Source organism: Callithrix jacchus, chromosome 9 (genome assembly GCF_049354715.1).
Source record: "Callithrix jacchus isolate 240 chromosome 9, calJac240_pri, whole genome shotgun sequence".
Classification (NCBI taxonomy): Eukaryota; Metazoa; Chordata; class Mammalia; order Primates; family Cebidae; genus Callithrix; species Callithrix jacchus.
In genome coordinates this window covers 114,891,548-114,918,720 of record NC_133510.1, presented here as the reverse complement: position 1 = coordinate 114,918,720, position 27,173 = coordinate 114,891,548, and the positions used below count along the sequence as shown (strand labels likewise).

General features: G+C 40.0%; 1 protein-coding gene and 1 pseudogene across 18 annotated transcripts in view; one reads left to right on the top strand and one right to left on the bottom strand.

The window, feature by feature from the left end:
- Nucleotides 1–27,173, top strand: part of TMEM116 (transmembrane protein 116) — a 213,908-nt gene that overhangs the window by 19,405 nt on the left and 167,330 nt on the right. For 17 of the 18 annotated variants that reach the window (XR_004729083.3, XM_078337337.1, XM_078337338.1 and 14 more), the window contains one exon: nt 18,502–18,633. The exons of the other annotated variant lie outside the window; for it this stretch is intronic. Coding sequence is in view for 16 of the 17 variants with exons in the window: in XM_078337337.1 (XP_078193463.1) it covers nt 18,502–18,633 (132 nt within the window). In the remaining variant the exon portion in view is untranslated. The remainder of the gene's footprint in view (nt 1–18,501; nt 18,634–27,173) is intronic. 18 annotated transcript variants of the gene reach the window in all.
- On the bottom strand, nt 16,201–16,740 carry LOC100390647 (solute carrier family 25 member 3 pseudogene; annotated as a pseudogene).

The following is a 27,173-nucleotide window of genomic DNA, read 5'->3' as shown; positions in this document are numbered from 1 at the left end:
TTTTTTTAAAATCTGTTAACCGTTATCAACTTGTGATAGGTCATAAGCCAGTAGAATCTATGACTGTCATCCAGCTGGAATTTTAGCAAGCTTATTCAGGGAAAAGGCCATATGTGGTTAACATAATAGCTGATATTTATGAAATACTTTACACTTTTGAATGTTTTTATTATATATTATTTCATTTGTTTATGTTTCTGTTAGCCAAGGCAACTTGACCATCTAACACTATTAGCAAGATATTAATTAGCATCTTACTTCTTTTTCTGGTTTGGGAGAAATATGTGAGAAAAATTCTCAGAAAAGAAAAAAAAAGAGAAAAATTCTCCTTTACAAGTGGGCTTAGGAGAAGGATATGAGAAAAATTCTCTTTTGTACATGTGGGGAGATTAGTTCTCATATCAGGTAATACCTGACTAGGACTTAAATTTTTTTTTTCTAGTACAGGGTTTTGCTATGTCACTGAGGCCACAGTACAGGATCATAGCTTACTGTAGCCTCAAACTGCTAGACCCAAGCGATCCTGCCACCTCAGCTTCCTGAATAGCAGGGATTACAGGTGTACACCACCACAGCCAGTTAATTTTTTAAATTTTTTATTTTGTAGAGACAGGGGTCTCGTTATGTTGCCAAGGCTGGTCTGGAACTCCTGGCTTTATTCAGTCTCCCTGCCTCAGCCTCACAAAGTGTTGGGATTACAGGCATGAGCCACCATACTTGGCCAGGACTTTAGAATTTGTAAATGTATTTTTTTATTGTGAGATACATCAGATATGAACTAGAATGCATGAAACATGTATGTCCTATTTAAAGAATGATTATAAACAAACGCTAGTGACAAGAATTGGAACATTACCTGTACCTCCAGACATTTACCTACTGAGGTTCTTCCCAATCACAGCTCTCCCCTTCACCTCTAGAGATAATCAGTATCCAGATTTTTGTGATAAGGTTTTTTTTTGCTCTTATGTACAATTTACCAGAAATGTGTGTATGTTTAAAAAATTTAGTTGTGCTTGTTTTTGAACCTGATATAAATGAAATAATGCTATATGTATTTTTGTATGTATTGTTTTGTGAGTTGCTTTTATCCTTCAACATTATTTGTAAGATGTATCCACGTTGTACAGAGCACAAGCTCATTTCATTTTCATTGATGTCTGGTATTCTGTAGTAGGAATATGTTAAAATTTATTTACCTATTTTTGCTGCTATAAGCATTTTTGTGCATTTTTTCTGGTGCACAAATGCACAAACTTATCTAGTGTATTTACCTAATGTCAGAATTGTCATAGGATTTCTACTGCCCCTAAACTAATGCCAAACTCTTTTCCAACTGGTTGTGTCAGTGGTGTATAAAAGGTCCTGTTGCTTTTTGTTCCTATTAATATTTGCTGTTATTAGACAGCAAAAATTTTTGCCATGGGTATGTAATTATTTTTTTGCTGTGGTTTTAATCTTTCATTTTCTTTATTACTAATAAAGTCTGTCATATTTTCATATGTTTATGGCCATTTGGATTTCCTCTTTTGTTAAGTATTTTTGCCTGTTTTTCTGTTGAGTTTTTTTTATTGCTTTATAATTTTTAAAAAATATGGTTTGGATCCTTTGCCAGTTATATGTGTTACAGACGTCTTCTTCTATTTTGTGGTATGTCTTTTTACTTTCATTATGGTATCTTGACACAGACTTAATTTTTTCATTTTGATGTGGTTGATTTTTTAAATATTTTTTTTATTGCATTTTAGGTTTTCGGGTACATGTGAAGAACATGCAAGATAGTTGCATAGGTACACACATGGCAGTGTGTTTTGCTGCCTTCCTCCCCTTCACTTACATTTGGCAGTTCTCCCCAGGCTATCCCTCCCCAGATCCCCCCTGACTATCCCTCCGCTATTCCCCCCAATAGACCCCAGTGTGTAGTACTCCCTTCCCTGTGTCCATGTGATCTCCTTTTTCATCACCCGCCTATGAGTGAGAATATGCGGTATTTCATTTTCTGTTCTTGTGTCAGTTTGCTGAGAATGATGTTCTTTAGATTCATCCACGTCCCTACAAAGGACACGAACTCATCGTTTTTGATTGCTGCATAATATTCCATATTCCATGGTGTATATGTGCCACATTTTCCCAGTCCAGTCTATCATCGATGGGCATTTGGGTTGGTTCCAGGTCTTTGCTATTGTAAACAGTGCTGCAATGAACATTCATGTGCATGTGTCCTTATAGTAGAACGATTTATACTCCTTTGGATATGTACCCAGTAATGGGATTGCTGGGTCAAATGGAATTTCTATTTCTAAGGCCTTGAGGAATCACCACACTGTCTTCCACAATGGTTGAACTAATTTACACTCCCACCAACAGTGTAAAAGTGTTCCTATTTCTCCACATCCTCTCCAGCATCTGTTGTCTCCAGATTTTTTAATGATTGCCATTCTAACTGGCTTGAGATAGTATCTCAATGTGGTTTTGATTTGCATCTCTCTGATGACCAGTGATGATGAGCATTTTCTCATATGTTTGTTGGCTTCTTGTATGTCTTCTTTTGTAAAGTGTCTGTTCATATCTTTTGCCCATTTTTGAATGGGCTTGTTTGTTTTTGTCCTGCAAATCTGTTTGAGTTCTTTGTAAATTCTGGATATCAGCCCTTTGTGAGATGGGTAAACTGCAAAACTTTTTTCCCATTCTGTTGGTTGCCGATTCACTCTAGTGACTGTTTCTTTTGCCGTGCAGAAGCTGTGGAGTTTGATTAGGTCCCATTTGTCTATTTTGGCTTTTGTTGCCAATGCTTTTGGTGTTTTGTTCATGAAGTCCTTGCCTACTCCTATGTCCTGGATGGTTTTGCCTAGATTTTCTTCTAGAGTTTTTATGGTGCCAGGTCTTATGTTTAAGTCTTTAATCCATCTGGAGTTAATTTTAGTGTAAGGTGTCAGGAAGGGGTCCAGTTTCTGCTTTCTGCACATGGCTAGCCAGTTTTCTCAACACCATTTATTAAACAGGGAATCCTTTACCCACTGCTTGTTTTTGTCAGGTTTATCAAAGATTGTATGGATGTAGATGTGTTGCCTCCGATGCCTCTGTTTTGTTCCATTGGTCTATATCTCTGTTTTGGTACCAATACCATGCTGTTTTGATTACTGTAGCCTTGTAGTATAGTTTGAAGTTCGGCAGTGTGATGCCTCCTGCTGTGTTCTTTTTGCTTAGAATTGACTTGGCTATGCAGGCTCTCTTTTGGTTCCATATGAAGTTCATGGTGGTTTTTTCCAGTTCTGTGAAGAAATTGAATGGTAGCTTGGTGGGGATAGCATTGATTCTGTAAATTACTTTGGGTAGTATAGTCATTTTCATGATATTGATTCTTCCTAACCATGAACATGGAATGTTTCTCCATCTGTTTGTGTCCTCTCTTATTTTGTTGAGCAGTGGTTTGTAGTATTCCTTGAAGAGGTCCCTTACGTTCCTTGTAAGTTGTATTCCTAGGTATTTTATTCTCTTTGTAGCAATTGTGAATGGCAGTTCGTTCTTGATTTGGCTCTCTTTAAGTCAGTTATTGGTGTAGAGGAATGCTTGTGATTTTTTCACATTGATTTTATATCCTGAGACTTTGCTGAAGTTGCTTATCAGCTTCAGGAGTTTTTGGGCTGAGGCGATGGGGTCTTCTAGGTATACTATGATGTCGTCTGCAAATAGAGACAATTTGGCTTCCACCTTTCCTATTTGAATACCCTTTATTTCTTTTTCTTGCCTGATTGCTCTGGCTAGAACTTCCAGTACTATATTGAATAGGAGTGGTGAGAGAGGGCATCCTTGTCTAGTGCCAGATTTCAAAGGGAATGCTTCCAGTTTTTGCCCATTCAGTATGATATTGGCAGTTGGTTTGTCGTAAATAGCTTTTATTACTTTGAGATACGTTCCATCAATACCGAGTTTATTGAGGGTTTTTAGCATAAAGGGCTGTTGAATTTTGTCAAATGTCTTCTCTGCGTCAATTGAGATAATCATGTGGTTTTTGTTTTTGGTTCTGTTTATGTGGTGAATTATGTTTATAGACTTGTGTATGTTGAACCAGCCTTGCATCCCCGGGATGAATCCTACTTGATCATGATGGATAAGTGTTTTGATGTGCTGTTGCAATTGGCTTGCCAGTATTTTATTGAAGATTTTTGCATCTATGTTCATGGATATTGGCCTGAAGTTTTCTTTTCTAGTTGAGTCTCTGCTGGGTTTTGGTATCAGGATGATGTTGGTCTCATAAAATGATTTGGGAAGGATTTTCTCTCTTTCGATGATTTGGAATGGTTTCAGAAGGAATGGTACCAACTCCTCTTTGTGTGTCTGGTAGAATTCAGCTGTTAACCCGTCTGGACCTGGGCTTTTTTTGTGTGGTAGGCTCTTAATTGCTGCCTCGACTTCTGACCTTGTTATTGGTCTATTCATAGTTTCAGCTTCCTCCTGGTTTAGGCTTGGGAGGACACAGGTGTTCAGGAATTTATTCATTTCTTCCAGGTTTACTAGTTTATGTGCATAGAATTGTTTGTAATATTCTCTGATGATGGTTTGAATTTCTGTGGAATCTGTGGTGATTTTATTGCATCTATTTGGTTGTTCTCTGTTTTCTTTTTTATCAGTCTGGCTAGTGGTCTATTTTGTTGATCTTTTCAAAAAAACCAGCTCTTGGATTTATTGATTTTTTGAAGGGTTTTTTGTGTCTCTATCTCCTTCAGTTCTGCTCTGATCTTAGTTATTTCTTGTCTTCTGCTAGGTTTTGAGTTTTTTTGATCTTGCTCCTGTAGCTCTTTCAATTTTGATGATAGGGTGTCAATTTTGATCTCTCCACTCTTCTCATGTGGGCACCTATTGCTATATATTTTCCTCTAGAGACTGCTTTAAATGTGTCCCAGAGATTCTGGTATGTTGTGTCTTCGTTCTTGTTGGTTTCGAAGAACTTCTTTGTTTGTTTCATTTCATTGTTTATCCAATCAACATTCAAGAGCCAGTTGTTCAGTTTCCATGAAACTGTGCGGTTCTGAGTTAGTTTCTGAATTCTGTGTTCTAGCTTGATTGCACTATGGTCTGAGAGACTGTTTGTTATGATTTCAGTTGTTTTGCATTTGCTGAGGAGTGCTTTATTTCCAAGTAGGTGGTCAATATTAGAGTAGGTGTGATGTGGTGCTGAGAAGAATGTATATTCTGTGGATTTTGGGTGGAGAGTTCTGTAAATGTCTATCAGGTTTGCTTGTTCCAGGTCAGAGTTCAAGCCCTGGATATCCTTGTTAATTTTCTGTCTGGTTGATCTGTCTAATATTGACAGTGGAGTGTTAAAGTCTCCCACTATTATTGTGTGGGAGTCTAAGTCTCTTTGTAAGTCATTAAGAACTTGCCTTATATATCTGGGTGCTCCTGTATTGGGTCCATATATATTTAGGATCATTAGCTCTTCTTGTTGTATCTATCCTTTTACCATTATGTAATGACCTTCTTTGTCTCTTTTGATCTTTGTTGCTTTAAAGTTTATTTTATCAGAGATGAGAGTTGCAACTCCTGCTTTTTTTTGCTCTCCATTTGCTTGGTAAATCTTCCTCCATCCCTTTATTTTGAGCCTTTGTGTATCCTTGCATGTGAGATGGGTTTCCTTGATGCAGCATCCCGATGGGTTTTAGTTTTTTATCCAATTTGCCAGTCTGTGTCTTTTGATTGGTGCATTTAGCCAATTTACATTTAGGGTTAATATTGTTATGTGTGAATTTGATACTGCCATTTTGATGCTAGCTGGCTGTTTTGTCCATTAGTTGTTGGAGATTCTTCATTTTGTTGATACTTTTTAGCATTTGGTATGTTTTTGGAATGGCTGATACTGGTTGTTCCTTTCTATGTGTAGTGCCTCTTCAGGAGCTCTTGTAAAGCAGGCCTCGTGGTGACAAAATCTCTGAGTACTTGCTTGTTCACAAAGGATTTTATTTTTCCTTCACTTATGAAGTTCAGTTTGGCTTGATATGAAATTCTGGGTTGAAAGCTCTTTTTTTTAAAGATGTTGAATATTGGCCCCCACTCTCTTCTGGCTTGTAGGGTTTCTGCCGAGAGATCTGCTGTGAGTCTGATGGGCTTCCCTTTGTGGGTGACCCAACCTGTCTCTCTGGCTGCCCTTAGTATCTTCTTTTTCTTTTCAACCCTGGTGAATCTGACGATTATGTGTCTTGGGGTTGCTCTTCTTGCGGGATATCTTTGTGGTGTTCTCTGTATTTCCTGGACTTCAATATTGGCCTGCCTTGCTAGGTTGGGGAAATTTTCCTGGATAATATCCTGAAGAGTATTTTGCAGCTTGGATTTATTCTCTTCGTCACATTCTGGTACACCTATCAAACGTAGGTTAGGTCTCTTCACATAGTCCCACATTTCTTGGAGACTTTGTTCATTCCTTTTTGCACTTTTTTCTCTAATCTTGGCTTCTTGTTTTATTTCATTGAGTTGATCTTCAACTTCTGATATTCTTTCTTCTGCTTGGGCAATTCGGCTTTTGAAACTTGTGCATGCTTCACGAAGTTCTCATTTTGTGTTTTTCAGCTACTTCAATTTATTCATATTCCTCTCTAAGTTGTCCATTCTTGTTATCATTTCCTCGAATCTTTTTTAAAGGTTCTTAGTTTCTTTGCATTGGGTTAGAACATGTTCTTTTAGCTCACAGAAGTTTCTTATTACCCACTTTCTGAAGCCTGATTCTGTAAATTCATCACACTCATTCTCAATCAGGCCTTGTTCCCTTGCTGGTGAGGAGTTTTGGTCCTTTGTAGTAGGCGAGGTGTTTTCCTTTTTTTTTGCAGTGGTTTCTTCCCATCTTTGTGGATTTATCCACCTTTTGTCTGAGTAGTTGCTAACTTTTCGATTGGGTCTCTGAGTGGACACCCAGATTCTTGATAATGAAGTATTTCTGTTTTAGTTTTCCTTCTAACAGTCTAGCCCCTCTCTTGTACAACTGCTGAGGTCCACTCCAGGCCCTGCTTGTCTGGGGTACACCTGTAGCAGCTGCGGAATAGTGAGGGTTGCTACCAGTTTCTTCTTCTGCTATCTTTGTCCCAGAATGATGCCTGCCAAATTTCATTCTGATCAGTCCTTTTTGAGATGACTCTTTGGATACACAGGGATCAGGGAGCTGCTTGAGGAGATGGTCTGTACTTTATAGGAGCTCAAGTGCTGAGCTGTGAGCTCCGTTGTTCATTCAGGGCTGTTAGCCAGGTATGTTTAAGTCTGCTGCAGCAGAACTTATAAAACCCCTTTTTTTCCTCAGAAGCTCTGTCTTGGGGAGTTAGGGCTTTCTTTGAGTATTTGTTGCACTGTCCTGCCCAGCTAGAAGGCAGTCTAGTCACTATTTGCCTGCCTAGGCTCCGCCCTGCTACCGTGGGGTCCGCCTTGTTGCTGTGGGCTCTGCCCTGTTGGCGGAGTCTCTATGTTATGGTGGGTTGCCTCAGCAACGGCAGGCTGTGTCAGCAATGGGAGTGTACCTCAGTAGGGGTGGAATGCCTCGGTAATGGCGGACGCCCCTCCCCCACCGAGCTGCACCATCCTGGGTTCAGCTGTGCCTGTAGTGAAACTCTCAACCCCGAGCATTTCGAATTGCCGTTTTGTTTGTCCCTGTGGGGGTGGGACCCGCCGAGCCTGATCATCTGGCTCCCTGCCTCAGAGCCTTTTTTTTTTTTTTTTTTAAAGTGGAATGGTTGACTCTCTCCCAGGTTTTTCAGTCGCCTGCTGATAGGACACCAGGATCTGTTATTTCCCGTGTAGTGACCCACTGTACCGGCTCAAACGTCGCTTCCTGGGAATCTCCTGGTCTGGCTCACTGTCCAAGTCCCATTTAATCAGATGGATATGCTAATCTTCCCTCCCAAATCTCAGATTGCCAGTTTAACAGGGCACCCAGACCAGTGCGTTTTGTGTGGAGTGCCGCTGCGCTGCTGTGCCGGCCGAAACGGCCGTGCCAGCCGAAGCAGCTGTGCTGGCGTCCCGTGTCTGTCTTACACCTGGGAATTTCCCGGTTCTGTGGGCAACAAAGATCCGTCTGGAAATGTGGCTTGAACTCACCCTCTGCGCCTTCACTGAGAGCTGCAATCCTGAGTTGCTCCTACTGTGCCATCTTCTTTTTCCCCTCTGATTTTTTTTATTATTACTTTTTTTTTGTTGTTTGTTTGTTTTTTTGAGATGGAGTCTTACTTTGTCGCCCAGGCTGGAGTGCAGTGGCACGATCTTGGCTCTCTGCAACCTCCACCTCCCAGGTTCAAGTGATTCTTCTGCTTCAGCCTCCTGAGTAGCTGGGACTACAGGTGCTTGCCAACTCATCTGGCTAATTTTTGTATTTTTAGTGGAGACAAGGTTTCACCATATTGGCCAGGCTGATCTCGAACTCCTGACCTTGTGATCTGCCTGCCTTGACCTCCCAAAATGCTGGGATTACAGGCGTCAGCAGATTACATCTGGCAGATTTTAAAAATGATTTCTTTTAGAACTTTTTGTGTTTTGTTTAGGAAAATTTTCCCTAAACAAAAGTTGAAGACGTTCTTCTATAGAATGTAAAAAAGGTTTATAGTTGTTGCCTTTCACATTTATGTCTTTAAACCACTTGGAACTGTTTTTTTCTTTGAGACAGGGTCTTGTTCTTTTGTCCAAGCTGAAGTGCAGTAATGCAATCATGGCTCACTGCAGCCTCGACCTCCTGAGCTCAAGTAATCCTCCTGGCTCAGACTCCAAAGTAGCTGGCACCACAAGTGTGTGTCACCATGTCCAGCTGACTTTTTTATTTTTTATTTTATTCATAGAGATGGAGTCTCACCATGTTGCTTAGTCTGATCTTGAACTCCTGGGCTCAAGCAGTCCTCCCATCTCGGCCTTCCAAAGTGTTAGAATTACAATCATAATACACTGCACCTGGCCTGGAACTAATTAGATGGAGTCTCGGCTCACTGCATCCTCCGCCTCCTGGATTCAAGTGATTCTCCTGCCTCAGCCTCCTGAATAGCTGGGATTATGGTTGCCTGCCACCATGCCCAGATAATTTTTGTATTTTTAGTAGAGATGGGGTTTTGCCATGTTGGCCAAGCTGGTTTTGAACTCCTGACCTCAGGTGATCCAACCACCTTGGCCTCCCAAAGTGCTGGGATTGCAGGTGTGAGCCATGTGCCTGGCCTAGAACTGATTTTTTGAGTGTAGTATGAGATACAAAGTAGGGGCCTAATTTCATTTTTTTTCTGTATGGATATCCAACTGTTCTAGCTTCATATTTTGAAAAGACTATTCCTTTTCCATTGATTAAAAACGCCACTTTTATCATACATCAGAGATCTATCTATCTATCTATCTATCTATCTATCTATCTATCTATCTATCTATCTATCTATTGCTGGATTTAATTTGGGCAATTTTTATTCTGTTCACCTATTTGTCCATCTCTATGCTAGTACCACAGTATCTGCACTGTAGGTCTATATTAGTCTTAAGAGGAGGTAGGGCAAGTTTTCCTTCTTTTTTTTTTTTCAAGAGTGTCTTGGTATCTTATCTTATTATTTTGTATTTCCTTTTTTTTTTTTCCTGAAGAGTTGGGTTTATTTCAGTGGTAAATTTGAAACCCTTGCCTTAAGCAAGAGTACTATAGTAATTATGTCAGAAACAGATAATTTCCTATACTGTCAAATATATAAAAGTTCTTTTTGTACTTTCTTTTTTTTTTTTTTTGAACTTTGCATGCTTTTTTTTTTTTTTTAAATTTTTTATTGGATTATAGGTTTTGGGGTACATGAGCAGAGCATGCAAGACAGTTGCGTAGGTACACACATGGCAGTGTGCTTTGCTTTTCTTCTCCCCTTCACCCACATTTGGCATTTCTCCCCAGGCTATCCCTCCCCACCTCCCCCTCCCACTGGCCCTCCCCTTTTCCCCCCAATAGACCCCAGTGTTTAGTACTCCCCTTTCTGTGTCCATGTGTTCTCATTTTTCATCACCCACCTATGAGTGAGAATATGTGGTGTTTCATATTCTGTTCTTGTGTCAGTTTGCTGAGGATGATGTTCTCCAGATTCATCCATGTCCCTACAAACGACACGAACTCATCATTTCTGATTGCTGCATAATATTCCATGGTGTATATGTGCCACATTTTTCCAATCCAGTCTATTATCAATGGGCATTTGGGTTGATTCCAGGTCTTTGCTATTGTAAACAGTGCTGCAATGAACATTCGTGTACATGTGTCCTTATAGTAGAACGATTTATAGTCTTTTGGATATATACCCAGTAATGGGATTGCTGGGTCAAATGGAATTTCTATTTCTAAGGCCTTGAGGAATCGCCACACTGTCTTCCACAATGGTTGAACTAATTTACACTCCCACCAACAGTGTAAAAGTGTTCCTTTTTCTCCACATCCTCTCCAGCATCTGTTGTCTCCAGATTTTTTAATGATCGCCATTCTAACTGGCGTGAGATGGTATCTCAATGTGGTTTTGATTTGCATCTCTCTGATGACCAGTGACGATGAGCATTTTTTCATATGATTGTTGGCCTCATATATGTCTTCTTTCGTAAAGTATCTGTTCATATCCTTTGCCCACTTTTGAATGGGCTTGTTTGTTTTTTTCCTGTAAATCTGTTTGAGTTCTTTGTAAATTCTGGATATCAGCCCTTTGTCAGATGGGTAGACTGCGAAAATTTTTTCCCATTCTGTTGGTTGCCGATCCACTCTAGTGACTGTTTCTTTTGCCGTGCAGAAGCTGTGGAGTTTGATTAGGTCCCATTTGTCTATTTTGGCTTTTGTTGCCAATGCTTTTGGTGTTTTGTTCATGAAGTCCTTGCCTACTCCTATGTCCTGGATAGTTTTGCCTAGATTTCCTTCTAGGGTTTTTATGGTGCCAGGTCTTATGTTTAAGTCTTTAATCCATCTGGAGTTAATTTTAGTGTAAGGTGTCAGGAAGGGGTTCAGTTTCTGCTTTCTGCACATGGCTAGCCAGTTTTCCCAACACCATTTGTTAAACATGGAATCCTTTCCCCATTGCTTGTTTTTGTCAGGTTTATCAAAGATTGTATAGTTGTATGTATGTTGTGTTGCCTCCGGTGCCTCTGTTTTGTTCCATTGGTCTATATCTCTGTTTTGGTACCAGTACCATGCTGTTTTGATTACTGTAGGCTTGTAGTATAGTTTGAAATCCGGTAGTGTGATGCCCCCCGCTGTGTTCTTTTTGCTTAGAATTGACTTGGCTATGCGGGCTCTCTTTTGGTTCCATATGAAGTTCATGGTGGTTTTTTCCAGTTCTGTGAAGAAAGTCAATGGTAGCTTGGTGGGGATAGCATTGATTCTGTAAATTACTTTGGGCAGTATAGCCATTTTGACGATATTAATTCTTCCTAACCATGAACATGGAATGTTTCTCCATCTGTTTGTGTCCTCTCTGATTTCGTTGAGCAGTGGTTTGTAGTTCTCCTTGAAGAGGTCCCTTACGTTCCTTGTGAGTTGTATTCCAAGGTATTTTATTCTTTTTGTAGCAATTGCTAATGGCAGTTCGCTCTTGATTTGGCTTTCTTTAAGTCTGTTATTGGTGTAGACGAATGCTTGTGATTTTTTCACATTGATTTTGTATCCTGAGACTTTGCTGAAGTTGTTTATCAGTTTCAGGAGTTTTTGGGCTGAGGCAATGGGGTCTTCCAGGTATACTATCATGTCGTCTGCAAATAGAGACAATTTGGCTTCCACCTTTCCTATTTGAATACCCTTTATTTCTTTTTCTTGCCTGATTGCTCTGGCTAGAACTTCCAGTACTATATTGAATAGGAGTGGTGAGAGAGGGCATCCTTGTCTAGTGCCAGATTTCAAAGGGAATGCTTCCAGTTTTTGCCCATTCAGTATGATATTGGCTGTTGGTTTGTCATAAATAGCTTTTATTACTTTGAGGTACGTTCCATCGATACCGAGTTTATTGAGGGTTTTTAGCATAAAGGGCTGTTGAATTTTGTCAAATGCCTTCTCTGCGTCAATTGAGATAATCATGTGGTTTTTGTTTTTGGTTCTGTTTATGTGGTGAATTACGTTGATAGACTTGTGTATGTTGAACCAGCCTTGCATCCCCGGGATGAATCCTACTTGATCATGATGAATAAGTTTTTTGATTTGCTGTTGCAATCGGCTTGCCAATATTTTATTGAAGATTTTTGCATCTATGTTAATCATGGATATTGGCCTGAAGTTTTCTTTTCTCGTTGGGTCTCTGCCGGGTTTTGGTATCAGGATGATGTTGGTCTCATAAAATGATTTGGGAAGGATTCCCTCTTTTTGGATTGTTTGAAATAGTTTTAGAAGGAATGGTACCAGCTCCTCCTTGTGTGTCTGGTAGAATTCGGCTGTGAACCCGTCTGGACCTGGGCTTTTTTTGTGTGGTAGGCTCTTAATTGCTGCCTCAACTTCAGACCTTGTTATTGGTCTATTCATAGTTTCAGCTTCCTCCTGGTTTAGGCTTGGGAGGACACAGGAATCCAGGAATTTATCCATTTCTTCCAGGTTTACTAGTTTATGCGCATAGAGTTGTTTGTAATATTCTCTGATGATGGTTTGAATTTCTGTGGAATCTGTGGTGATTTCCCCTTTATCATTTTTTATTGCATCTATTTGGTTGTTCTCTCTTTTCTTTTTAATCAATCTGGCTAGTGGTCTGTCTATGTTGTTGATCTTTTCAAAAAACCAGCTCTTGGATTTATTGATTTTTTGAAGGGTTTTTCGTGTCTCAATCTCCTTCAGCTCAGCTCTGATCTTAGTAATTTCTTGTCTTCTGCTGGGTTTTGAGTTTTTTTGATCTTGCTCCTCTAGCTCTTTCAATTTTGACGATAGGGTGTCAATTTTGGATCTCTCCATTCTCCTCATATGGGCACTTATTGCTATATACTTTCCTCTAGAGACTGCTTTAAATGTGTCCCAGAGGTTCTGGCACGTTGTGTCTTCGTTCTCATTGGTTTCGAAGAACTTCTTTATTTCTGCCTTCATTTCGTTGTTTACCCAGTCAACATTCAAGAGCCAGTTGTTCAGTTTCCATGAAGCTGTGCGGTTCTGGGTCAGTTTCTGAATTCTGAGTTCTAACTTGATTGCACTATGGTCTGAGAGGCTGTTTGTTATGATTTCAGTTGTTTTGCATTTGTTGAGCAGTGCTTTACTTCCAATTTTATGTGGTCAATTTTAGAGTAGGTGTGATGTGGTGCTGAGAAGAATGTGTATTCTGTGGATTTGGGGTGGAGAGTTCTGTAAATGTCCACCAGGTTTGCTTGCTCTAGGTCTGAGTTCAAGCCCTGGGTATCCTTGTTGATTTTCTGTCTGGTTGATCTGTCTAGTATTGACAGTGGAGTGTTAAAGTCTCCCACTATTATTGTGTGGGAGTCTAAGTCCTTTTGTAAGTCATTAAGAACTTGCCTTATGTATCTGGGTGCTCCTGTGTTGGGTCCATATATGTTTAGGATCGTTAGCTCTTCTTGTTGTATCGATCCTTTTACCATTATGTAATGGCCTTCTTTGTCTCTTTTGATCTTTGTTGCTTTAAAGTCTATTTTATCAGAGATGAGAATTGCAACTCCTGCTTTTTTTTGCTTTCCATTTGCTTGGTAAATCTTCCTCCATCCCTTTATTTTGAGCCTTTGTGTATTCTTGCCTGTGAGATGGGTTTCCTGGATACAGCACACTGATGGGTTTTGGATTTTTATCCAATTTGCCAGTCTGTGTCTTTTGATTGGTGCATTTAGTCCATTTACATTTAGGGTTAATATTGTTATGTGTGAATTTGATACTGCCATTTTGATGCTAAGTGGCTGTTTTGCCTGTTAGTTGTTGTAGATTCTTCATTATGTTGAAGCTCTTTAGCATTCAGTGTGATTTTGGAATGGCTGGTACTGATTGATCCTTTCTATGTGTAGTGCCTCTTTTAGGAGCTCTTGTAAAGCAGGCCTAGTGGTGACAAAATCTCTGAGTATTTGCTTGTTCGCAAAGGATTTTTTTCTTCCTTCACTTCTGAAGCTCAGTTTGGCTGGATATGAAATTCTGGGTTGAAAGTTCTTTTCTTTAAGAATGTTGAATATTGGCCCCCACTCTCTTCTGGCTTGTAGTGTTTCTGCCGAGAGATCTGCTGTGAGTCTGATGGGCTTCCCTTTGTGGGTGATCCGACCTTTCTCTCTGGCTGCCCTTAGTATTCTCTCCTTTATTTCAACCCTGTTGAATCTGACGATTATGTGCCTTGGGGTTGCTCTTCTTGTGGAATATCTTTGTGGTGTTCTCTGTATTTCCTGCAATTGAGTGTTGGCTTGTCTTGCTAGGTGGGGCAAATTTTCCTGGATGATGTCCTGAAGAGTATTTTCCAGCTTGGATTCATTCTCTTCGTCCCCTTCTGGTACACCTATCAAATGTAGGTTAGGTCTTTTCACATAGTCCCACATTTCTTGGAGACTTTGTTCATTCCTTTTTGTGCTTTTTTCTCTGATCTTGGTTTCTCGTTTTATTTCATTGAGGTGGTCTTCGACTTCAGATATTCTTTCTTCTGCTTGGACAATTCGGCTATTGAAACTTGTGTTTGCTTCGCGAAGTTCTCGTATTGTGTTTTTCAGCTCCTTTAATTCATTCATATTCCTCTCTAAGGTATTTATTCTTGTTATCATTTCCTCGAATCTTTTTTCAAATCTTTTTTCAAGGTTCTTAGTTTCTTTGCATTGATTTAATACATGATCTTTTAGCTCACAAAAGTTTCTCATTATCCATCTTCTGAAGTCTAATTCCGTCATTTCGTCACAGTCATTCTTTGTCCAGCTTTGCTCCCTTGCTGATGAGGAGTTTTGGTCCTTTCTAGGAGGCGAGGTGTTCTGGTTTCGGGTGTTTTCCTCCTTTTTGCGCTGGTTTCTTCCCATCTTTGTGGATTTGTCCGCTGGTCGTCTGCGTAGTTGCTGACTTTTCGTTTGGGTCTCTGAGTGGACACCCAGAATGTTGATGATGAAGTATTTCTGTTGCTTGGTTTTCCTTCTACCAGTCTAGCCCCTTCGCTGTATGACTGCTGAGGTCCGCTCCAGACCCTGCTTGTCTGGGGTGCACCTCTAGTAGCTGTGGCACAGCGAGGGATGCTACCAGTTTCTTTTTCTGCTCTCTTTGTCCTAGGATGATGCCTGCCTAATGTCAGTCTTTTGGATATAGACGGGTCAGGGAGCTGCTTGAGGAGACAGTTTGTACTTTATAGGGGTTTAATTGCTGAGCTGTGCACTCTGTTGTTCATTCAGGGCTGTTAGGCTGCTATGTTTGATTCTGCTGCAACAGAGCTCATTAAAAAACCCTTTTTTTTTTTTCTCAAATGCTCTGTGTTGAGGGGTTTGGGCTTTATTTTTGGATGTCCGATCAGGTGTCCTGCCCAGCTAGAAGGCAGACTAGCCACTGTTTGGCTGCCGAGGCTCCGCCCTGCTGTTGTGTGATTCGCGCTGTTCCTGCCGGCTCTGCTGTGGTCTCCGCCATGCCCTGCGGTGGAGTCTCTTCGTTGTAGCGTGTTGCCTCAGCAACGGCAGGCTGCGTCAGCAATGGGCGTGTATCTCAGTTGGGGCGGGTTGCCTCGGCAACGGCTGGCTGCGTCAGCAGTGGGCGTGTATCTCAGTTGGGGCGGGTTGCCTCGGCAATGGCTGGCTGCGTCTGCAGTGGGCATGTATCTCAGTTGGGGCAGGTTGCCTCGGTAGTGGTGTACGCCTCTCCCCCACAGAGCGTCTCGGACCGTCTGCTCGGGATAGTTTGAAATCGCAGTTTTGTTCGTCCCACTGGGTATCCCAATCCCTGCAATCCCCTGGGCTGGCCTACTGTCCAAGTCTCGTTCAGTCTCAAGTCCAGCCCTCTCAAGTCTCAGGTTGCCGGTTCAACAGGGCACCCGGACAAGCGCGCCCTGTGGGGATTGCTGGGTAGGGCCGGCCGCCGCCGCCCCGGCTGCCGGCTTCACCAGGCAGACCTACTGCCTGGCGTCCTGTGTCTTTTTTATACTTGGGAGTTTCCCTGTTCTGTGGGCAACAAAGATCAGTCTGGAAATGCTGCTCTGACTCACCATTTGCGGATTCAACGAGAAGAGCTCCAATCCTGGGTTATTCTCACAGCGCCATCTTGAGTCCTCCCCTGTACTTTCTTCAACACTGTTCAACAAGCAGAGTCGGTCCACATTTGCTTTGATCTAGCTACTGAGTTAACCTGAGTTGCTTCTTCAGAGATTCTGGCATCTTCGGTGGGGGAGGGCAAGGGAGCCTGAAGTAGACCTTCACAGAATCATACATAAACTACTGTAGTGCAGTCAGAGTACCAGTCATAATGATACAAGCAAACAGTCCCTTCCATACACCTTTAAATCCAAGACTCTGGAGGACCTGAGAAGCACTGCTACCTGTTTCTTTATTCAACACAGATACCACAGAATCAGCAGGGTGAGAAACAATTGCACAAAACACTCTAGGTATATAACCTGCTATAAATGTTGCAACCAGCTCCTCTGCCTTTGAACATTCACGGTGGGGGCTTAGGAACCACAAACTTGTATGATGCTTCAACAGTACCTTCGAAGCAGACAAACTTCATCATGGTGTATGCTGCCTCATCCAGAGAGGAGCAGTCCCTTTGTAGAATGTTGTTAGGACTTCTTCCTTATACATTTTGGGAGCTGCATTCCTCAAAATGTTGGTGTAACCTGGTTGGGTTTGAATTTGAACCTTAGCAGCTTCCATAAGGCAATAACAGCAAAGAATTTAGCATTGGCAGAGGCAGCCAAATATAGTGATATGCGCCAGAGATAACATGTTCTGGAAGCATATTGCTATAGAAGACTTTAAAGACTTCATAAAAACCAAACTTGCAGAGTCCGGCATGGAGTGGCCAATGAAAGTCAGAGCCCAACCTTTAGCCAAAGAGCAAACACCATCGCCGGGCGCGGTGGCTCACGCCTGTAATCCCAGCACTTTGGGAGGCCGAGGCAGGTGGATCATGAGGTCAAGAGATTGAGACCATCCTGGTCAACATGGTGAAACCCCGTCTCTACTAAAAATACAAAAAATTAGCTGGGCATGGTGGCGCGTGCCTGTAATCCCAGCTACTCGGGAGGCTGAGGCAGGAGAATTGCCTGAACCCAGGAGGTGGAGGTTGCGGTGAGCCGAGATCCCGCCATTGCACTCCAGCCTGGGTAACAAGAGTGAAACTCCGTCTCAAAAAAAAAAGAACAAAAATAGCAAACACCATCGTCCTTAGTGCAACTGAGAATCCATTAAATATGCCCTTGTACTTTTGGGGGTCTACCTGCATATGGCATTTCTCTAAACACCAGGGAAATGACGGCAGTATGTGTCAGACAACAACCTAAGACCTCACTAGAGCCACACGGTGCATAATACTTCATGGAGCCAAATTCACAACTGTACTTTTCCAAGGCAGCAGCTGCCAGGTTAAGAGAGCAGTGGGGCAGCCCTATGGGTCTTGTGAAGCTGCTATGGAGGTCCGTGAGGCCATCATCCACCAGCTGCAGGTGTGGTCCATTGAAGGAGTTCACACATGCCAGGTGTGCCATGGATGAGAACTTCTCCCTAAGATGGTGAACGCCCAGTCACTCCCTTGGAAAGTTTGTGGCTCACAGGATGATATTTTGTATTTCTGCATTGGATTTAGAATCAGCTTGTTAAGTTCCACAGGAAAATAGGTTGAGATTTAATTGAGATTGCATTTAATCTACAGACCAATTTAGGCAGAATTGACATTTTTATAGTATTGCATCTTACAATCTATGAGCATATGATGTATTTCTTCACTTTAGATCTTCTTTAGGAGTCCCTCAATAAATGTTTTATAATTTCCTTCATAGAAGGACCAAAACCATCTTTAGATAAGTGGAAATGGGGATGCCAAGAGGAGGATAAAAATGAGACAATTTTCACCCACTGTGGCCAGAAATTGAAAGGCGACATATACAGTTCATTCTGACATTTTTCAGTATTACTGACTTTTTACTCTGACTTTTTATTATTTGTTACTTTTAATTACTTGTATACATTTGCATTGTCTTTAAGTCATAAGCCACATCCCTAAACACTTAGCAGATTACCTTATTTCTTATTTTAGAAGATGTTGCCTGAGCAGCTAAAGCACTCTTAATTGTCTCCTTGTTGTGCATCTCCACTGCAAAATTTCTCCCATCTTTGGACTCTTTTTTTTAACACTATACCTGAGATAGGAGTGTCCCTATGAGTAAGAAGGTCCAATGCTAATCTATCCATGAGTACTCCGATTCCAGGACAGTTGGGATAACTGTGGTTATAGTGGTTACAGATTCCTTCCTATCTGTAGTCTTCCTTTGCATTTTCCACAATCAACTAATGGCAGAGGCCCCAGAAAAATGATGCCCAGTTTTATAGTAGAAACATAACATGTAAGAATTATTACATTGTTAACATTCTTCTACCTATATCACCTATGAAATGAGGATTTTGTTACTTTTACAGATTAGAGCACTTTTTTGTCTGAGCTTCTGTGACCTGCTCCTGGGACTTTGCTGGCTCACAGAGACACTTCTCTATGGAGCTTCAGTAGCAAATAAGGACATCATCTGCTATAACCTACAAGCAGTTGCACAGGTGAGTGCTACTCGACTGTCACTGCACCTTGCAAGAAAGGCATACTCAGATCTAAATAGAAACAAAGATGATTCGGCTTGGGAAGTGGAGACCCATTTGTTTATTGTTATGTTTCGAAACAATCGCTTTTGTCTTTTTTTTAATATTAAAAAATGTTATTTATTATAGAAATTTTTGAAAAATCAGAGAAGCAGATAGATAATGTTATTCTTTAATATTTTGTTCAAATTAAATATCCTTCCAATCTTTTCATAATGAGTATATATGTTTTTAAAGCAAATCAAATAATATATTAATACTTTTTTTTTTCGAGACAGTCTCGCTTGCCAGGCTGGAGTGCAGTGGTGCCATCTTGGCTCACTGCAGCCTCTACCTCTGGGATTCAAGTGATTCTCCTGCCTCAGCCTCCTGAGTAGCTGGGACTGCAGGTGCACACTCGCCACCATGCCCAGCTAATTTTTGTATTTTTAGTAGAGATGGGGTTTCACCATGTTGGCCAGGATGGTCTCGATCTCTTGACCTTGTGATCTGCCCGTTTCACCCTCCCAAAGTGCTGTGATTACAGGCATAAGCCACCTCTCCTGGCCAATGAATACTTTTTATAACCTGTTTTTGTTATTCAACATATTGTGGTTATGTTTCCAGGTAATGAAATATTTCTCCATAATATCATTTGAAATGATTGCATGGTTTTGTGTTACAGGAATAAAATAAACATTGGATTTTGAAAATACTGCAGATAATCACATATGGGTTGTATATCTCTCATGAATTTTACCAATGGATTAATCCACATAGTACCATCAGTATATAACACTGCTTCTATGTTTCTGAGACATGCAGTGTGAAAAAAATAAAGATTAAAATGCAGTCTCTTCTCACTGCTAGGTATTTCCTTTATTAGGGGGAAATTTCTTTCAATTTAATAATAAATTAATAATATGTAATTGGTGGCATGAAATCTGTACACTAATGTGTTACCTATATCATATGAGTTTAAAATGTTTTAGAGTCATACTTTGCTCAGTCCTGCTAACAATCTCATAAGTTAAATAGAATTAAGGCTGTATTGTTTACTCAGATAATTATAGTCTTTGGTCAGAAAAGTCTGTATTAGAATCCTGGACCTGATTAACTTTGTAATGTTTGATCAGCACCTAATCTTTCTGAGCTTTAGTCTCCTAATCTGTAAAATGGTCATTAATAATATTAACTTTGTGCTTGGTACAGATGTGGTTAATGTTACTTTGTTTTTTTACAACTTTATTGAGCTATATCTGTAGTTAAACTATACATATTTATGGTGTACAATCAGTTTTTACATATGTATTTTCCTGTGAAATCATCACCACAATCAAGATAACAAACATTCCTGTTTCCATCACCCTCCAAATCATTTCAGATATGTTTTCCTTTATGTCGTTGAGCTATGTATTATAATAGTTGCTTTTAAAAATAGTTGTTGGATATTTCCAATGTCTGGCTCATTCCTAGGCTGGTGTCTGTCTGTTGATTATCTTTTCTCATGAGCATGGGTCACATTTTCCTGTTCTTTGTATGTCAGGTAATTTAGGATTGCATCTTAGATATCATGAATACTATGTTGCGTAGAGTCTGGGTTCTTTTATAATTCTCTAGAGATTGTTAATACTTTTATTTAGCAGACAATCAACCTGATTAGGTTTGGAATGTAAATGTGGTCTCATCATCTGTGGACAATGGTTCAAATCTCAGTTTAGTTCTATAAGCCTTGGCTATGCTGGTTTGAGACTGTCATGCACATGCGTAGTAGACAGGTTAGGCTGAGACTTGTTTGGTTTAATACACAGAATTAAAGCATCCCTTTTCCTGGCTGTCTTTCTTCTGGGATCCCCTCCATACTCTTCTGTCTAAAAGGGGTCCCTTTCTGGTCTCTGTTGCCTAAGATAGATTTCTATTAAAGTTGTAGTTACCTTCATTGAGCAGCATCATGACTGAGGTACATGCTTGAGCAAAACTAAGAGAAAAGGGAGGGAAAAGTTTGAAAAACTCACTTTGTCTGTTCAGTTTACTTCTCCAAGTTTGACTTCTTTCCACAATCTACCTGTTTTTGTTTACTTTTCAGAGTCTTCAAGTGTTTGTTTTTTATATTTTTCCTAGGATTCTTACTTGTAATCAGGGATGAACTGGAGAGGGCTTAAACATATTTATTTTGTTTGTTTTATTTTTTTAAGATTGTGGTAAAATATACATAATATAAAATTTATCATTTAAAAATTTTAAGTATGGTAAAAAGTAACATAAAATTTATAATCTTACTTTTTTTAAGTATACACTTCAGTGACATTAAACATTCACTTTGTTATACAACTGTAACCACAGTCCATCTCCAGAACTTTTTCATCTTGAACTGAAACTGTGTGCCATTAAACAGTAACTCCCCATTTCTCCCTAGTACCTGATCCTGGTAACCACTCTTCTACTTCTCTATGAATTCGACTACTCTAGGTACCTCATATCGGTGAAGTCATATAATACTTGTCCTTTTGTGTCTGGCTTATTTCACTTAGCATGTCTTCAAAGTTTATCTTGTTGTAGTATGTGTCAGAATTTCCTTCCTTTTTTAAGGCTGAGTAATATTCCATTGTATGGATAGACCACACTTGGTTTATCCGTTTATCTTTCAGTGGACACTTGGGTTGCTTCCACCTTTTGGATGTTGTGAATAATGCTGCTATGAACATTGATGTACAAATAGATTTGAATTCCTACTTTCTCAGTTCTTTTGTGCGTATACTCAGGATTAGAATTACTGGATCAGATGGAAATTCTGTGTTTGATTTTTTTGAGGAAACACCATGTTTTCCATAACAGCAGTGCAGAGAGCTACAGTTTCCACATCAACTCCAACATTTGTTGTTATTTTTTTTTAAGTAGTAGCCATCCTAATGGGTGTAAAGTGGTTTCTTGTTGTGGTTTTGATTTGCATTTCTCTAATCATTAGTAATGTTGGGTATCTTTTCATGTGCTTATGGACCATTTTTATATCTTCTTTGAAGATATGTCTCTTCAAGTCCTTTCCCTCTTTGTTTTTATTTGAGAGGGGACAAAGTCTCACTTTCTCACCCAGGCTGGAGTGCAGTGGCACTATCTTGGCTCACTGCAGCTTCTGCCTCCCAGGTTCAAGTGATTCTCCTGCCTCAGACTCCCAAGTAGCTGGGATTACAGGCATGTGCCATGACACCTGGCTAATTGTTGTGTGTGTGTGTGTGTGTGTGTGTGTATTTTTTTTTTTTTTTTGAGACGGAGTTTCGCTGTTGTTACCCAGACTGGAGTGCAATGGCAGGATCTTGGCTCACCGCAACCTCTGCCTTCTGGGTTCAAGCAATTGTCCTGCCTCAGCTTCCGGAGTAGCTGGAACTACAGGCGTGCACCACCATGCCCAGCTAATTTTTGTATTTTTAGTAGAGACGGGGTTTCACCTTGTTGATCAGGGTGGTCTTCATCTCTTAACCTTGTGATCCACCTGCCTTGGCCTTCCAAAGTGCTGGGATTATAGGCGTGAGCCACCGCGCCCGGCCTAATTGTTGTATTTTTAATAGAGATGAAGTTTCACGATGTTGACTAGGCTGGTCTCCAACTCCTGACTTCAAGCAATCCACCCGCCTTGGCCTCCCAAAATGCTGGGATTACAGGTGTGAGCCACTGTGCCCAGCCCTTCCCCATATCAGATTATTTACTTTTTTGTTATTGAGCTGTAAGAGTTCTTTGTAAAGTCTTTACGTTAACCCCATATCAGACATACAATTTGCAAATATTGTCTCCCAGTCTGTAGGCTGCCTTTTCACTCTGTTACTTGTGTCCTCTGATGCAAAGAAGTTTTACAAATTTTGATGCAGTTCATGTTTTCTTTTATTGCCTGTGTTTTTGATGTCTTACCCGAGAAATCATTGCCAAATACAATATCATGAAGCTTTTACACTATATTTTCTTTTAAGAGTTTTATACTTTTAGTCTTACATTTAAGTCTTTAATCTATTTGAAGATTTTTGTATGTGGTGTAAAGTAAGGGTCCAACTTAATTTTTGTGCCTGTGGAATATTCAGTTTTCCTGGTATCATTTATTCATTTGAGACAGTCTTGCTCTGTTACCCAGGCTGGAATGCAGTGACATGATCATGGCTAACTGTGGCTGCGACCTTTCGGGCTCAACTGATCCTCCCACCTTAGCCTCCCAAGTATCTGGGACTACAGGTGCATGCCATCATACCTGGCTAATTTTTGTATTTTTGGTAGAGATGGGGCCTCCTTATGTTGCTGACACTAGTCTCGAACTCCTGGGCTCAAGCAGTCTTCCCACCTTGGCCTTCCACAGTGCTGGGATTATGGGCGTGAGCCACCATGCCTGGCCCCATTTGCTGAAAAGAATGTTCTTTCCCTTCCCCATTGAATGATCTTGGCACCCTTGTCAAAATCATTTGATTATATATGTAGGATTTACTTCTGGGCTTTTAATTCCTATCCATTAGGTCTTTATGAAACTGGAAAGTGTGAGTCCTCCAACTTTTTGTTCTTTTTTCTTTTTGAGACAGGCTGGAACGCAGTGGCATGATCATGGCTCACTGCAGCCTCGACCTTCTGGGCTCAAGTGAGCCTCCTTCCTCAGCCTCCTGAGTAGCTAGGATCACAGGTGCATGCCACCACACCTGGCTAATTTTTATTTATTTATTTTTTTTGTAGAGATAGGATCTTCCAGTGTTGCTCAGGCTGGTCTCAAACCTCTGGGCTTAAGCGATCCTCCTACTACAACCTCCCAAAGTGCTAGGAATACAGGTATGAGCCATCACACCTGGCCTTTTCTTTTTCCAAGATCGTTTTAGCTATTCAGGGTCCCTTGAGATTCCATAAGAATTTTAGTATGGTGTTTTTTATTTCTGCCAAGAAAAAAGTTGTTGGGATTTTAATAGGGATTGCATTGAATCTGTAGGTCACTTAGGGTAGTATTGAACATTTTAACAACAGTGTTTCAGCCAGGTGTGGTGGCTCATGCCTATAATCCCAGCACTTTGGGAAGCTGAGGCAGACAGATCACTTGAGCCCAGGAGTTTGAGACCAGACTGGGTAACATGGCGAGGCTTCGCCTCTACAAAAAATACAGAAATTAGCGGGGTGTGGTGTCATGTGTTTGTAATTCCAGCTACTTGGGAAGCTGGGATGGGAAAATTGCTTGAGTCCAGGAGGTTGAGGCTGCAGTTAGCCATGAATCCACCACTGCACTCCACTGCACTGTCACTGGGTGACAGAGCAAGACCCTGTCTCAAAAAAACAACAACAAAAAAATACAATAGTAAGTCTTCCAGTCCATGAACATGGATATCTTTCCATTTATTGGTGCCTTCTCTAATTACTTTTACCAATGTTTTATACTTTTTAGTGTACAAGTGTTTTGCCTCCGTAGTTAAGTTTATTCCTAAATATTTTATTGTTTTTAATGATACTGTAAATGGAATTATTTTCTTAATTTCTTTTTTGGATTGTTCATTGTTAATATATAGAAGTGCAGCTGATTTTTGCATATTGATTTTATATCCAGCTGCTTGGTTGAATTCTCTTATTTGCTTGAACAGTTCCATGTGTGTATGTGTGTAAATCTGTAGAGCTTTCTACATATAGAAAATTTGTGTCATCTGCAAACAAATGGTTTCTTATCTTCCTCTTCAATTTAATTATATCTTATTTCTTCTTGCTTAATTGCTCTAGCTAGGACTTCCAAAACTCTGTTGAATAGAAGTGGTGAAAGTGGGCATCCTCACCTTGTTATGAACTTAGAAGAAAAGCTTTGTCTTTCATCATTAAGTATGATGTTATCTATGGGCTTTTCATATATGACCTTTATTATGTTTTTTGGTTTCGTTTTTGTTTATGAAATGATTTAATATTGGTAAATGTATAATAAAATGGGAGTTATATACCTGTGGTGGAGGAAGACTATAAATTGGTTACACTTAAAATTTTTTTTAAAAATTTCATGGATACATAATAGATATATATATTTATGGGGGTACATGAAATGTTTTGATACAGGCATGCATGCAGTCTGAAATAATCACATCATGGAGAATGGAGTTATCCATCCCCTCAAGCATTTATCCTTTGTACTATAAACAATACAGTTACACTCTTAGTTCTTTTAAAATGTACAATTAAGTTATTGTTGATTACCCTGTTGTGCTATCAAATGGTAGGTATTATTTATTCTTTCTAACTATACACATTTTTGTACCCATTACTATATATATTTTTTGTACCCATTAATCATCTCCACCTTCTTCCTACCTTCTCACTACCTTTCCTAGCCTCTGGTGCCATCCTTCATCCTTCCTCTGGCACCACTCTTTATGTCTATGAGTTCAATTGGTTTGGTTTTTAGATTCCACAAATAAGTGCTAACATGGGATGGCTGCCTTTCTGTGCCTTGCTTGTTTTACTTAATACAACAATCTCCAGTTCCATCCATGTTGTTGCAAATGACAGATCTCAGTTTTTTTTTTATGGCTTAAAAGTACATATATATGTACTGGCCTTTATTTTGCTGAGGTTGTTTTCTTTTGTTCCTAGTTTGGGTTTTTTTTTGCTTTTTGTTTTTTAATCATGAAAGGGTATTGAATTTTGTCAAATGCTTTTCTGCATTAATTCAGATAGTCATATAGTTTTTTCCGTAATTCTATTAGTGTGATATATTAATTGGTTTTTGTAGGTTGAACCATTCTTTCATTCCAGGAATAGCTCCTGTTTGGTCATGGTGTATAATCCTTTTAATGTGCTGTTGAATTTTGTTTGCTACTATTTTGTTGAGGATTTTTGTAACAGTATTCATCAGGGATATTGGTCTGTGATCATCTTGTAGTGTCATTGTCTGGCATTGGTATTAGGGTTTTGCTGGCCTCATAGAATGAGTTGGGATGCATTGCATTTTATTCAGATTTTTAGAATAACTTGACAGGTATTGGTGCTAATTATTCTTTAAGTGTTTGATAGAATTTACTAGTAAAGCCATTTGATTCTAGGCTTTGTGTTTTGGGGAATTTTTTGATTACTGATTAAATCTCCTTACTAGTTATAGATCTGTTCCAATTTTCTATTTCTAAACTATTATTATTGTTTTTTTTGTTTGAGACAGGGTCTTGCTCTGTCTCCCAGGCTAGAGTGCTGTGGTTCGATTACAGCTCATTCAACTTCAGTCTCCTGGGCTAAAGCAATCCTCCCACCTCAGACTCCCAAGTAGCTGCGACCACAGGCACATGCCACTATGCCCAGCTAATTTTTTTGTTTTTTTCAGATGGAGTCTTGTACTGTTGCTCAGGCTGGAGTGCACTGGTGTAATCTCAGCTCATTGCAATCTCCTCCTCCCAGGCCCAGGCGATTCTCCTGCCTCAGCCTCCCAAGTAGCTTGGATTACAGGCACAAGCCCCCACACCTTGCTAATTTTTGTATTTTTAGTACAGATGGGGTTTCACCATGTTGATCAGGCGGGTCTTGGATTCCTGATCTCAGGTGATCTGCCCACCTTGGCCTCCCAAAATGCTGGGATTACAGGTGTGAGCCACCATGCCCAGCCCCAGCTAATTTTTTTTTTTTTTTAGAGACAAGATCTCACTACCTTGCATAGGGTGGTTTTGAACTCTTGTGCTCAAGTGGTCTTCCTGCCTCAGCCTCCCAAAGTATAATCCCAAAGTGGAATTACAGGTGTGAGTCACTGTGCCCAGCCTAAACTATTATTTTTAAAGACTGTATTCTTTGCCTTGTGTAGTCACTGAAGTATCTTTCCAATACCTTAGTGGTGAGCTCGTGATTGGTCAGAAATTTCCTTAGGTTCCTCATACAAAAACTAACAAAGAAAAACCTCTCATGGTCTTTGCAGATTGGTTCTGTAATGAGGCATTGTTTCAGTGCTTAGCTGGGTCATTTACGCATCTGCCTTACCATTTGCTTCCTACTTGCATGAAGCCTGAATGTCCATCCGAAGTGCAAATGTAGATTTTTTTTCTGAGCATGTGTCTACTTTGGAAATGCATATGGCCCTCTAGATTGACTAGTGTCTACATGTACCTTTCTTATTGATTGATTTTCTAAATTGACAAATAAAAATTATATGCATTTATGGTGTAAAATATAATGTTTTAATATATGTATAAATTTTGGAATGGCTAAATCATGCTAGTCAACATATCCATTACCTCACGTACTTAACATTTTTCTGTGGTGAGAACATCTAAAATCTACTCTGTTGGCAGTTTTCAGGTATATACTATTATTAACTATAGTCACCATGTGGTACAATAAATCTCCTGAACTTTTTTCTCCTATCTAACTAAAATTTTGTATACTTTGACTAATGTGTCCCCAGTATGCCTCCTCCCCACCTCCTAGCTCCTGGTAATTACCATTCTGCTATCTACTTTTATGAATTCAACTTCTTCTAATTTCACACGTAAGTGAAATTATGCAGTATTTGTCTTTCTGTGCATGGCTTATTTCAGTAAGGGTAATATATTCCAAGT